Source organism: Lygodium microphyllum, chromosome 22 (genome assembly GCF_053477565.2).
Source record: "Lygodium microphyllum isolate KBCC chromosome 22, Lygodium_microphyllum_v1.1.10, whole genome shotgun sequence".
In the NCBI taxonomy this organism is placed as follows: Eukaryota; Viridiplantae; Streptophyta; class Polypodiopsida; order Schizaeales; family Lygodiaceae; genus Lygodium; species Lygodium microphyllum.
This window is the reverse complement of record NC_141156.1, coordinates 107,209,086-107,224,120: the sequence shown is the minus strand read 5'-3', so window position 1 is coordinate 107,224,120 and position 15,035 is coordinate 107,209,086. Positions and strand designations below refer to the sequence as shown.

Genomic DNA, 15,035 nt, shown 5'->3' with positions numbered 1-15,035 from the left:
TGGTTTTTTAACTCACTTTTAAAAATATTTGTAGGTTATTATTACAAATGCTTCCAAAAGGAAACAAATTGCCAACTAACAGAGAGCAAGCAAGACATTACTTGACATCTCTGGGAGGCCTCGATTATGTCAAGATCCATGCATGTGTCAATGATTGTGTCTTATTTCATGGGATTCATGAGTTCGCACGAGAGTGTCGTATTTGTGGCGAATCAAGATAGGAAGTGGAGATGAAGTCAATGGATGTGCCTCGTAAGGTTTTGCGATATTTTTTGATTGTTCGACGTATTCAACTTATGTTCAAGTGTAAGTCTATTGGAAAGCTCATGTCATGGCATACTAGTCATCGTTCAAGTGATGAAAAATGGAGGATCCTTGTAGACACACCGGCATAGGAACATATAGACAATTTGTGGCCCGTTTTCAAAGAAGAGCCAAGAAATTTGAGATTTGGTTTAGGTATGATGGAATCAATCCATTTGGCATCAAAAGCACATTATACAGTGTATGGCCAGTGGTATTGGTGAACTATAATATTCCTCCATCCATGGCAATTAAAAAGGGACATGTAATGTTGTCCCTTTTGATTCGTGGAAAGCACAAGGTAAAAAACATGGACATTTACTTAGAGCCTTGGATTGAAGAGTTAGAAATGTTATGGAAAGGTATTGAGGTGCAAGATACAAGCGCATCTGCATCCTCTAGAGATTTCACGTTGAAGGCCATGTTGTTGTGGACCATGCATGACTTTCCAGGATATGGAGAGTGTTTAGGTACATGTATATAACTCTATGTTTAAAATTCAAGACTTGAATCAATTGCATGTTATTAATTCACTTGTTTGTTCAAGTTTAACCACATCAAGATATCATGCATGTCCTATTTGTGGTTTGTCAAAGAAGGTTATCTATGATAATCATCATCCATTTCTTCCTATTGACCATCCCAAATATGTTCTCCCTACTAATGGAATGACTCCACAATCTCTAACCATTCGAGATTGGAAGGAGAGATGGATTAATGCCGACAGCCACCCTCCACTCGGCATGAGTCAGTAATAAGTATATTTCTCTCGATTGACTTTAAAGTATTTAGCATGATGAATTGTTCACATAATATATTGTTTGTTTATTAGGTTCTCTATATTTTTTCATCTTTCGTATTAGACTGAACTCAAGATCAATCACCTGTTGGACCCCATTTACATATTAAAAAATGTTGTATCTACATTATGGGATCACTTGATAGGGGCTTGTGATTCAGTCAATGTAAGGGAGGATTAATGTAACATTGGTCACATGAGACGAGCTTGGCCACGCATTGGACCCAGAGGAAATATTGAGCTACCCCATGCATCTTGGATGTTGTCAAAGAACGAGGAAAAAATATTGAAGGAACAAATATGTAGCTTTCAAACACCCACAGGATGTATGAGATGTCTCAAGGGAGCCTTCATAAAGAAAAAGAAAAGAGGTATGGAGCAACTATCTGGTTTGAAGTCCCATGATTGGCACAAAATGATTCAAATAAGGGTATCTCTAACCATGAATATAGTAATCAGTGGAGTAACTATGTGTAAACTTTGGGGTATGATGAATTTTTCCCAAACTAATCATTTGATCTATGAATATTATTTACATTCAGTTCGTACTTCCTACTAGAATATCCCATTGTGTATCCAAAGATGTACGTGATATCATTTACAAGATAGGAGAGCTTGTGAGGTGTGTATACATTGTATTTTTTCATTATATATTGCATACATCATGTAGTGAACCTCTTTGAATTTCTACACAAAAATAAACAATTGTCAAATACATCCTGATAGATACGTGAGCTCGAATGAAATTGATCCAAACACATTGCAAGATTCTCGAGTATTATCTATTGAGGTGGTTTGTTTGGTGGAGGAAATATTTCCTCGGTCCATTTTGACTACTCAATTACATTTACTCGTACATTTGATTGATGAGATCGCACTTTGTGGGGCAGTTCATGCAAGGTGGATGTTGTTTCTTGAGCGCTTCATGAAAACCTTGAAAGATTTTGTGAAGAAAAAAGCACAGCCTGAGGGAAGCATGACTGAGGGTTGGTTAGTGCAATCATCCCTTGTTTATATCTCTGAATATCTTGCTGAAGTGGACCCCTCTCAACCACGACTATGGAAAGACGACGAAGACTTGAGGATGACCTCTATAATACCTCAAGGAAAAGGAATGAGTAAAGTGCTAACAAAAGAAGAACTTCGTAAGTTAAATAGTTTTTGTGTGCTCAATAGTGATGTAATGAGCAAATGGGTGACACTATATAATGAAGCAAGGGTAATAAGAAAAAGTAAAAGACAAGCATTTCGCACCAGATATGGATGTAATGTCTCATTTCCAGATTATCTAAATGCACTCCCACGTCATATTGATATAGATTGATTACATGAGGAAATAGAGAGAATGGAAAAATAGGAGGAAATTAATATATCTCAAGAAGAGTGGGAATACGCACGAGGTTAAATTGACATGTTTGATCTTAATCTTTTACTACTAGTGCACATTATTCAATGCTATTTGGTGTGAGGGTAAACATCTTTGAACTCAACGTATAGATGAAAAGAGAAATACCCAAGATTGTGGTGTCCTTGCTCACTTCGAGGATGCCAATTATACCATGGAAGGTTATTGTGGCTTGATCCAAGATATTCTGAAGCTTGACTTCAGATGATTTCTTATATATGTACTGGATGTGAAGTGGTTTAAAGAAGTGGTAATAAATGGTGAGCATTGCACAATCAGACGTCATCCAAGTTGTTTGTAATCATTGACTCTACAAAATTTTACCAAAACAAGAATGACACATTCGTACTATCTCAACAATGCAAGCAGGTATATATGTAAAAGCTAATTTTTTTAATATGTATACATGTCATAAATATACAGAATATAATAAGTATTTAAGTTTCTTGCTTTTGTTTTTCAAATACAAGTTGTGTATCATCCAATGGTAAACAATAACCGATGGTGGTATGTCATCCCTATATCTAATAGTTCAAAACCAATATATGGTAATATTACCGACATAGAGATAGCAGATGACAATCCAACAATTAATGATGATGTACATGATGACACCATAATGGATGATATGCGTGATATAGTACAAGATGAACCTCACGAGGATGTTCAAGGAAACACAGAAGAGGATAATAATGTGGTTGATGATGATGAAGTTATTGATCAATATAGCAACACATCTGATAGTGGGATAGACTTATTTGTTTCGTTACCTCTTGGTAACATAGACCTAGAAGTAGATAGTTTAGCAAGGATTGATCTCATTGAAGATGAGATGGGTCATTCACTGTAACATACTTAATTCGCTTTACTGATTCCATGTGTATTCTTAATTCTATGGAAAATATCATGCGCACATGTGCATACTCAAGAATCAATAGTCAAATTTAAAGCTAGATTGAATTTTTCATAATAAAAAAGAAGTATTTTTTATCATCTTCAAGTAGAGAAATTACAAGATACATGCAATGCTTGTTACTAATTGTATAATAAGGTTTGTGTCACTTGCCGTTAATTACTTATATCAGGCTTGTCAACTGGAGGAACTGTCATTCATTAGAGAGAAATGCAAAAATAATTATTAACTCTGGTTTTTTAATTAGATTAAGTCTAATTTCAGGTGGTTAAATAATTATGCATCTGAAAACACATCTATATTTACATCTATTTGTGCAAATATATAGACGTAAAATTCGTGTCTATTTACTCGCTCTTTTACACGCACATATAGATGCAATGATAGACGTGCCTGACTTTGCACGTCTAACATGCGCGTCTATGCCTCGTCTCTGTTGTGGTGTCGGCAAAGGACCCCATTTAGTGGTCTTTCCCACCGAACCCGAACAAACTGAAACCTATTAAGGTCCGAACTACCCAATCTCCCTGAGGCGAATGGCTCCCAAGAAGAAAGTCGTGGGAAGCATAGACACCCAAGCCACCGATAATGCTGGAGGGGCAAGCAAAACGACTAACATAGTACACACGAATCAGCCCAGGTTCTAAGCGTTAAAAATTAATATAGGACTTATTTCTCGTGGAAGGGATAATGTTGTGAATAAGGTTTTATTTATTCTAAGAACTAAGTTGCATGCACAAAACGGTAGAGGTTGAATTTCCATAAGATTTTAGGCACATAAAATGGTAAGGTTAACGCCTTACCTCACATGAAATGATAGGTTTTACTCACATAAAATGATAAGGTTATCGCCTTACCTCACATGAAATGATAGCTTCTACACACATAAAATGATAAGTTTATCACCTTACTTCACATAAAATGATAGCTTTTTAACCAGTTCAGTGCATGAATAGTCATTTAGAATTCATGTTTCACAATCATGGTTAAAAGAAACACATGAAATGTTAATTTCTGTTCATAAGATACACTTGCATCGTTAGACAAAACCCTAGACTTTCATAGACACAAGTCATATGTGATCCGGTGCATTAGAAACAAGTACTCATTGCCAGGAATAAAGAGAGATAAAACTCGTTTAGGGGTACAACTATACTAAACCCACAACGTGCATGATGGTTGGGAAATCCTGCATAGAACCGCACTAAGAGAATTGGAAGGATCGCATGCATCTAAACCGCATCTTCAAAGTTTAAATGAGGAATCATGTGTTGCCATGTGTGTTAACTGAGCTTGGCTAGAATTAGAGATTAAAAGACCCTTGGTTGGGTTGCGAATAAGGCATGTCCATTACCTTGACTAACCAACTAATGCTTGAGTTAGGGACTAAGATACCCTAAGGAAAAACCCAAAGAAAATGGGTAAGTATCAGTCAACTTACCAAGATCACTTGCTCTTGTTGAAATTATTGGGATCTCGCTAAGTCGCGAAGAGACCCAAGATCAGGTGTTGGGAGCATCCGAGAAAAAGGAGTCACACCTTAGCAGTCGGTCGCACAAACGACCTTTGAAATGTTCGTGCTTGTACTTAAGTACATTATTTGATCTCTTTGCTCAAGGAACTAATTCAAGGAAAACACTTAATGCTTCAGGTTGATAGCCTGGAGGGAGAGGCAGGAACAATTACCTCCGACTGTCTACCTGGCCCTATCCAATGGGGTTGTTACCCGTGCCGGGTATATGGACCTAACCCGCCGCGAGAGGTCTCTCCGTGGGTACTGCTTGGAGCGGGGGGATGCTTGGGTGCCAGGGGAGGCTCTAGCTATAAATACCTTGCCTTTGGATCTCACATAAGGGACCGACGTGACTCGAGATGGGATCTCGAGGCCCGTGTACTAGTCAACGGGCAAAACATGGAGTAGCAATCCTGTAGATTGCTGGGCTAGCCTTCGGGCATTATATTGGATGTACTCTAGGATTTTTCTTTTTAATAAAGAGCAGTTATTGAAGAAAAAGAAACTTGCTTGGCATTGTTTTTATGTCAGTGCCTAAGTTACGTGAAGGAACCTGTGATTAATTTGTTTAATTAAGGAAGCTGATTTTGCATGTCAAAACGTAATGTATTAGGTAATTAGATAACTAAAGCAAATTGAGAAAAGTGTAGTGGACATGACTTAGGTCCGTCATACGAAAGGGTGGTCCCGGTTAGCTGGGAACTTTTCTCAAATGATGAGATGATAAGACAATGAAGACCTAGTGTCAGAAGATGTAGAAATTCCGGGTTATTCTGTTTTAGGGGAAAGGAATGGGGCTATTCCATATTGTAGAGAGGTTGAGCTTCGCATCCCTCTCATTTTCGATTCTCCATGAACCAAGTGTAGCATGAATCCGCATCGACTCCATTGTTCCTACACCAACTGGTACAACTCGAGCTCAACGCTATCTTCTTCCTAGAGACTTTGCTGATAGGAAAAGAACCCTAACCTTAGGTCGATCCCAAGTGGGAAGGGCTGGACACTTCCGCTTGGGGCAAACTCAGGAAGACCGAGATCGCAAAGCTTGTGTCATTCCCTGTGAGTGCCAGGCGGAGCCTTCTAGACCCTCCCCCCGATGGGTTGCTAAGACGTGTCTCGCAAGCGGACAAACGTGCACGTTACATTCAAGCCATTATAAAATCTCCTCCTTAGGGGATATTTACCCATGAAAAAACATGAAGAACAATAATCATAGCTTGGAATACTCAAGATTGGCTAAATGCCTTTGTGAGGATTGATTCATTAGTTGCATTGTCCATTTAATTGATTGATTTGGGCTTCAAAGAATATATATTTGTTATTGAGAAAACTCCTAAATTAGCCTACCAATTCTCAAAAGGAAATGAAATTTCGAAAAACTTGTGGGATTACAAGAAATTAAGTAGGTATCTTTGTAGATAAATTTTTTCAAGTGCTCCTTGATGGCAAAGAAAGTGGGGTAAAACATATTTGCATTGAGAACCCAATCCATTTGACTTAGGGGTTTGATCTCCAATTACACTTTTTTCATTACAATCCTTAGTATGTTTAACCTTAATTAGGGCTTGATTATAGGTGACATGGGTAATGCACACTTAACTCAACCTCAAGTAGGATTGATTGTAGGTGACATGTGCAATATATTTTAAACTCTAACCTAAGTTGGGAGAATTGTAGTAACTACAATAAACTTACATATGTGAGAAAAATGCAAAAAATTAGCCATAGCAATATGGAATGCCACATCTTCTTATAAGTTTAATATGTTTCTTTGGAGGCTATTTGTAGTGAAGTTTTTCAGAGGTGGACCTAGTATGTTAATGCTTATTTGAGGAAATTTACCTTGTGCGGAAGAGGATCATTTTCATCTCTTTTTATAATGCATATGTATTAGAAATGTGTTGAACAATATGCACAAATGGCACACCACAATTTGTTTCTAATTGCCATAAGTATTGAGCTAGGTCACATGGTGCTCAACATTAAATTATAGATTAATATAACTACCTTTATAGTCCTAGTGCATCACCAATTATTTTTTAGAGAAAAAAAGAGAATAATTTTACACAATTTTGTAAAAAGGGATGAGAAGAAATATTGTATTATTGAATGACTACTTGATTTAGACCTAATTTTCTTGGCAACCATTTTCCATAAACTATTTATACTTTTGCATGAAGTATACGTATGTTCTTGATATGGCTATTTGTAATTGCCCAGTATGGAATGTGAGGAACCAAGTTCCCTAGTTGTGTGGCTTAGAATTCCCTACTATCTTGTATGGGAAGCATGATTCCCTAGTTATATGACCTACAAATCCCTAGTTCAAGATGTGGAGAATTAAAATTCCTAGTATTATGACCTACAAGTCCCTAGTTGAAGATGTGTAGAATAAAGTTCCTAGTTATATATAAGGAGTTCATACATGCATACCTAGGATTCCCCAACATGGGATGTGGGGAAAATAATTCCTTGGTTATACATAGGGAATCTATATACATATACCTAGGAAAAGTTAGAGAATTTTCTACATGGCAAGAGTTTTCCTATGTAGGAACTATTCAAAAACTCCTTGTATTATATTTGGATTCTCTTTATGATCATTGGTGTCTTCCAACTCTCTTCTCTTCCTCTGGTCTCTCTTGTCTTTATATTTGGACTCTCTTTATGATCATTGGTATCTTGCCACTCTCCTCTTCCTCTGGTCTCTCTTGTCATTCTCATGGAGTTCAACACATCTATATGCAAGCATCTTGAAATTTCTAATGGAACATGAGTAGGCACAAAACAAAACCTATTGTAGCACATGCACATACCCTTGAAAGACACTTTATTGATTAGTACAAATAGCTGAAGATGAGTTTTAAACATCCAGAGGTGTAAACAATGGCGACGAGTGATGGGACTTTTACCATAGTAGATTTTTCACGCTAACAAGCAAATTTGAAGAAAACGTGACTACAGAGAAAGGGCTCACATGTTGTCGAGTCGAATGACACTGATGATAGGAAGAACACAACTTAGGGGTGGGAGTTATGTGAACGTTTTGTAAGTAGTAGAGCTTTGGGGGGCGGGGGGGGGGGAGTGGGGGCCAGCTGGTTATGCGATCGTTTTGTAAGTGCGGAGTCAGTGTTCGGGAAAAGGCGGGTTCGCTTCATCCTAGGGCCGGTTCATTTTAGGAGAAAACTCGTTCGATCCAATCTGAGGAGGAATTGTCTACTTGTGAAAAATACATGCGAAAAGGATTTAGGCCGGTTCATCTTTATCATAGAGGGAGAATATCCTTCTCATAATTAATGTAGAAGGATAAGATCTTTCTAAATATAAATGAAAAAGGATTTTTAATAATACAATATATATTTAGCTAAGTGTCCACTATCAACTTTCAAGTGAAACTTTAAAGTTTAAACGTTTTAAAATTTAGCCTTAATTATAATTAAAGCTGGCTGCTGCTGACTACTGTCAGTAAATTGGAGAGAGAGTGCCAAGTGGACACTCGAGAGTTCAATGTTCATAACTTCATCATGGCACATGCAAAGTTGCAGTGTGCACAATGCAAACTTTCAGTCTTCAAAGTTGCAGTTCAAAAGATGCGTGGCGCCGTGGCCCTGGGCACTTAGTAGTAGATTGAATCCAAATTCCAAAAGAACTTCACAGCCTCAGACTCTCGACTCTCAGGTCGGAACTTCCAAGTTCCTGGACCTGCACGCTCAGCGCTGCCTCTCGAGTCTCGACTCGAGTCTTCTGGAATCTGCAAGCCTCAAGGCCGCACGGCGCAGGCTGCCTCTCGGGATTCCAGACTCCTGCAAGGCCGCAGGCTGCCTCTCGGATCTCGACTCTCAGCCTCGGCCCTCATTGCGTCTCGAGCCCCAGGTGGCAGGACCCGCAGGCTGCCCCTCGGCCCTCATTGCCTCTCGAGCCCCAGGTGGCAGGAGTCAGGACCCGCAGGCTGCTTCTCGGCCCTCGGGTCTCAGCGTCAGTGCCTCTCAGGCTCTCGGAACTTCCTGCAGGGCCCAGCCGCCCAGGCTGCCTCACTGCTCAGTCACCAGTGCCTCTCGAGCCTCACTGCTCAGTGCCTCACCTGCAGGCTGCCTCTCAGACAGTCGTGACTCCAGAGTCCACCTGGAGGGTGGCACCGTCCAGGCTCCTGCCTCTTGGGGTTTCAACTTTCCGTGGCCCGCCTCAGACTCCAGAGTCCAAAGCCTCGGCCCTCGACTCTCCAGTGCTGAGTGACCGTGACCCGTCCGGCGTCCAGGCTGCCGCCTCTTGGCCCCTGGGGCCTCGACTCTCCAGAGTCCACGCCTCTTGAGTCCTGGGGCTACCGCCTCCACGCCTCCTGAGTCCTGGGGCTGCCGCTTCCTGGGGCTGCACCGCTGCAACCTCCAGGCTCCCGCTACGACCTCCTACTACCTAGGCTCCTGGGGCTTACTCCCGCCTCCTCGGGCCTCCAGGCTTTCGCCTCCAGGGGAGGCTGCGACGCTGGCTGCTGCCTCCTGAACTAAGAACTTTGAAGGCTAACTCGTGAAGGTGAGAATCATATTTAACAAATAATGAGTGATTCAAAATAGCAAAGAAAGGTGAGAGGTGGTAGTTCTAAGTTTACACGATCAATCATCATTTGATAATACTCCGAAGTCTGATGGAAAGTACTTTGTATGGCCAACAAAGCTCGTAGGAGCACTTGCTTTGTCAACCATAGACACAAACACACACGTCACACACACACACACACACACACACATATATATATATATAGAGAGAGAGTGTGTGTGTGTATAATAATATATATGTGTGTGTGACATACATGTGCAATGTGCATTGTGTGTATATGTGTGTTAGTGAAAGCTTAAAGGTAAAATATTAGTACTAATTTTTATTTTTATTTTGCTATGTGGTTGTTACTAGGTTAAAAAGCTTTGTGAGACATTGTAGTTTGAAGATAGAGGTTGGCTATTGGAGGAGCTTAGATTTTCAAAGGGAACGAATGCCTAACAAAAGGTAGAAAATTTCAACGATTATAAAAAACACGGTAAGATCGCAACCACTCTTTTTAACTTTGAGAATGGCACCTAAATTGAAAGATAAGAGACAAGGAAACCTTCTTGCATGGGTTGGGATTGAAAACATAGCCAAGCATCCTTCTAAAAAGTTAAAAGAAAATACGGATGATATTGGGGGCTCAACTTCAATTAATGTGTTATCTTCAAATGAATCATTCGATAACATGTCACTTGAAGAAAGGGCTGAATTTGAAAGGAAAAAAGAAGGACGCTTACTTTTTCAAGAGGATTGGCTAGACCAATTTAAATGGCTTGTTTATGATAGAGATGAAGTAAAAATGTTTTGTAAATTTTGTTTGAAATATCCTCATCCCCATAGTGCATATTCAAAAGGGGGATCTATAAATTTTAAAATTAGCAACTTGAAATCCCATGTTCGCACATCATGTCATAAGTTTGCTATGCAAGCTATTTTACTCGAAGGAAAAGACTCAATTGAAAAGAGTGTTAAAAAAATAAGAGAAGTAAAAGATGAGGCATTACTTTCATTATTTAGAACGGCATATTTGATTGCAAAGCAAAATTTGCCATTTTCTGTGTTTCCTGACATGATAAGCTTATTGCAAGATTGCCATGCACCATACACTACTAGTCTTTATAATGATGATAAGGCATGTGCTGAAATGATTTTTTGCATGGCATCGTCTCTTATGAAAAGTACAATAGAAAAGGTTTCAACTAGTCCATGGTTTGGTGTTTTAATTGATGAGTCAAATGATATCTCCTCACATGGACATATGGTTATTTATTTATCATATCTCGAGGCTGATTGTGTTCCTAAAACAAGCTTTTATGGTATCATACGTGTGCATGATGGCACTGCAAGGTCTTTGTTTGAGGCTATTATTAAAGAGCTAAAGAAATGTAAGCTAGATTTATCTAGATTTGTTGCATTTGGGTCTGATGGATGTTCCACAATGGTAGGAAAGGAGAATGGTGTCCAGGCCTTATTGAAAAAACACGTTAATCCATTTTTAACATCAATTCATTGTGTTGCCCATCGTAGTGCCCTTGCAATATCTAGTGTAGCAAAAGAGATGCCTTATTGCAAAAAACTAGAAAAACTTATTAATGCTATAGCTTCGCATTTTAATGTTAGCACGAAGAGATTAGAAGGGTTGCAAGCTATGCAACAAGATTTGGCATGTCCCATTCTTCGACTTGAGCATACTTTTGATGTGAGATGGTTAAGTAGATATAGAGCTATTAGTAGAGTGTGTAAGTCTTTAGATGCAATACTTGATATCACTAAAAGAGAGGCATTGCATATTTATGAAGAATTGGTTGAGTTTGAGTGTGTTTATTGCTTACATTTCTTAGCTGATATTTTGAGAGGTTTAACAACACTAAGCCAAATGTTTCAAAAAGACTTTGTAGATGTCACCACTATAGATAGTCTTGTAAAGAACGAAATTGTATCCATAACACAATATTACATTGATTGTCCTCCTGTTGATGTGAATGCATTAACTATTGGAGTATATGGATATGATATCCTTCCAGACTATGGGCCTGAAAAAGGATATTTATATACATTAAGAGGTGCTTTGCATGGGAAGAAATTTTATGAGCATGATTTAAAACGTAAAATTAATGGAGAAGACTTTAACAGGGCCTTAGAATTTCAAGTTGCTTTTGCCAATTCAGTGGTAAGTAACTTGAATTCTCGATTTCAAGATAATTCTATACTTAATTGTTTAAAAATACTTGTGCCTGCACAACATCCAATACATGAGAAGGCCTTAAAGAACTATGGAACCCAAGAGATAGATCAATTAACTTCATATTATGGTTTTCCTAAAAAGCTAAATATAGAAGAATTCCCTGCAATGATAGAAGTTGACGAGTTTAAGAAAGAATTTAGAAATTTTAAGCATCAAGCTTCTAGAGATTGGATACGATTCACATTGTTAGAAATAACTTCAACACTTGCTTGCAATAGTATGTGGAGGGATGCTTATCCGAATATTCTTACTCTTTGTCAAGTAGCTCTTGTCCAATGTTCGAGCATTGCTATTTGTGAGAGAGGTTTTAGTGCTCGAACTGTGATAAAGAGTAAGCTTCGTAATCGTTTGGAGATTAAGAGTTTAGATGCATTAATGAAAATCTTTATTGAAGGGCCTTCTAAGTTCACTGATATAGAGTTCATTGAGAGTATGGACTTATGGGCTGAAAAAACACATCGCCATTTATACACAGCACAAGGAATTTGTTCATTGATTTTGCAATAAATTTGCATATTCATAAGAGCAATTGATTTTTTATGGCCTATGATGATTTTGAAGTCACTATGCATTATTTGCACTTTTGTTGTTTTGATTCTTTTGACTCTTAATCATTTTCCTATGTTAAACTTATTTTTCCCTTGCTGGCTTCTATCTTTTGAATAAAAATCTTCCAATTTGTTTTTAGATCATGCTTGCTTTTATAAAATGTACTTGAACTTTTTTGTTTATAATGTTGGTTGTATTTCATTATGTTCTCTTTTATGTTAGTTTTTTTTTTCTTTTTGTATCATGATTGCTTTTCATAAAATGTGTTTTGACTTTTTCTAAACTTTTTTATTTTTTGTTTTGCTTAAGTTTTTTTTTCTTTTTGTATCATGATTGCTTTTAATAAAATGTGTTTTGACTTTTTCTAAACTTTTTTATTTTTTGTTTTGCTTATATTTTATTATGTTATCTTTTATGCTAGTTTTTTTTTCTTTTTGTTTATTCTATGCTTTTAATAGTTAACTTCTTTTCTTTTTGGGTTTCTATTTTTTTTTAACGTTCTCTTTGTCTTTGTGCCTATAATGTGTATACTTCTCTGAGGCCATATGGCATAGACCCACTAAGAGACATAGAAACAACTTGCATACATTTGTTTTTATCTATTTAAATTTAGATATGTAATGTAGATCAAGTTACTAATGATAATAAGGGTTTTGATTTCTAAGGTATAAGAGAAGTAATTGAACAAATTCCAAGGAAAAGTTTGAGATAAAAACCCTTTCAAATAATAGAAAAAAATGATTATCCTTTCATTAAAGATTTAAAAAGGAATTTGACCGATTCAATTTGTAGAATCGAGGGAATTGGGCCGATTCGATTTAGAATGTAAAGGTTTTGTAAGGTTCAAATTTTATGAAACCGCCTTAGGTTAAGAGAAGAAGGATCTATGTTAGGCTCACAATTTTTTTTTTCCCGAACACTGTGCGGAGTGGAGCATTGACGTACTCGCAATACTGTTTGGCACCAACAAGCGTACCATGTTCAGCAAAGTAGTCAGCCATGGCAATGATAAGGGCGCTATTAAGTTTGTACTTGTGGTAGCTTATGTTGACTTCACTTCTTTCGGAGACACTCTTGCCAGTTTGGGCCTTTCCCATGACTGTAGAGGTAAAGCAAATGGGTTGGATGGGGTCCCTCTCGCCAGTGGTAGCGGTCGTCTCCAAGGAGTAGCCTGCTTGCACAGCCTCTCCTGTCTGCGTCACGTACTTGGCTGAGCTCTTGACAATCTCTCGGACTTTGTTAGCTAGTGCTGCAGCTAAGGGCCCACCGGCGACGCCTGCCAATGCCACCACAAGCTCACCAACGCCATTGAGAACCACATCACAGTTGGTGCTGTCATTTGATCTCGTGCTTTTGTCCCCACCAACATAAAGAACATAAGGAGAATACCTGTGACCATGCATGATAAGCGAGCAAGTGCGTTAGCAATTATATGCTTTTGAACAAAGAATTATCGCATACGAGGCACATACGAGAAGCGGGGGAGGGGGGCAGACAATTTCACAAACGGAACGGGAATGATCATGAGTGAGCAGTACATACTCCTCGTCGAGCACAGCTAACCACTTATTGAACTTCTCCATATATTCCTTGGCTTGTTCCTTGGATAATGAGGCGCTGGAGAGATCAGGAGTGAAGCCGGTTTTGTGGCGGGCAGTAACCATGAAGGTGGCGAGGATGTTGCCGTGGTTGCTGACGTCCTTCCAGTACTCGGCCGGATACTTACCGGGGGGCAGGTCAATGTTGCCCTTATCATCCGTAACCTCTGCCCCGCCCACGGCGGCACCGAGTGTTGACTCGTCATGATACGACCCCAGCTCAAACGAGGATGCGACCAAAGCGCGTCTCTCCTCTGCGCTCCTCCTGCAAGCAAACGTAGTACGCATATTGTGCGGCACAGTACACATAAAAGAACACACACACACAGAGTACCCTCAATCAATTGTATGCTGCTGCTCAATACTAGCGGCGCCGACACTTGTCATTGCACACTCATTTATGATAATTATAGTCAATTGCTGATCAATATCAATCCCCAGCGCCGCGCTCACCTCTTGACGGATGCCACGCCGCTGCTCCAGCTGTGGATCAACTCTGCAGGTGGAGGAGTCGTGAAGAGCTGGTGGTTCCTTTCGATCCAGTAGTCATCGGAATTAACCTGCAGCATTTGACAGTCGAAGACTTATAGCAGCGATAGAGAGAGGCACACACACACACTCTCTCTCTCTCTGTGCCCCTCTCTGTCTCTCTATATATATAAATATGTGAGATTATTATTGCTCCAAGTAGTCTCTCTACCGTGTAGCTGGAGTTCTTCGCGGCAGAAGCTGGTGCGCCAAACGTTGCAGCCATTGTGCTGTATTCTAATTCTAATATTCTCTGCAAACGCTAGTGCGCGCAAAATACAACCAGACTGTTTAGATCAGAGATGAGAGCTCTGTACGAACAGCACACGTGTGGTGAATCAGGAAGACTAGAGAATCAAGGAGGAGAAAGGGAGGCAAAGGAATTGTCGTGAGTGCTTGGTGGTGCTGCGGTTGGGCATTTTATAGCCACCCAACGTCCGGCCTCTTTCACATGTAATTTGAACGATTTGAACGTTGAACTTACGAGACCTTTTCGTTTAGTTAATGGCAAATACACGTTAAAGATTTTTGCATTGTCCGAACCCGAAAATGTTTTTCATACACGCTCCTAAATACGATCCGCTCCTCAACGTGATTATTTTTAAGGTCTGATTGCTGAAGTGATATATACTATTAAGTAGGA

General features: G+C 39.1%; 2 protein-coding genes across 2 annotated transcripts; one reads left to right on the top strand and one right to left on the bottom strand.

Annotated features, from left to right (window-relative positions):
* The first annotated feature begins 9,995 nt into the window (after positions 1–9,995).
* On the top strand, positions 9,996–12,224 carry LOC148017477 (uncharacterized). Its single transcript, XM_087662755.1, has one exon. It carries the CDS (start codon positions 9,996–9,998, stop codon positions 12,222–12,224), a length of 2,229 nt encoding a protein of 742 aa, XP_087518881.1.
* Positions 12,225–13,055: 831 nt separating this feature from the next.
* On the bottom strand, positions 13,056–14,771 carry LOC148017476 (uncharacterized). The gene is made up of 4 exons (XM_087662923.1): positions 14,565–14,771; positions 14,318–14,424; positions 13,809–14,129; positions 13,056–13,655 (listed from the first exon to the last, which is right to left on the bottom strand). Exons 1-4 carry the CDS (start codon positions 14,616–14,618, stop codon positions 13,151–13,153), a joined length of 987 nt encoding a protein of 328 aa, XP_087519049.1. The 5' UTR covers positions 14,619–14,771; the 3' UTR covers positions 13,056–13,150.
* Between the last annotated feature and the right edge of the window lie 264 nt (positions 14,772–15,035).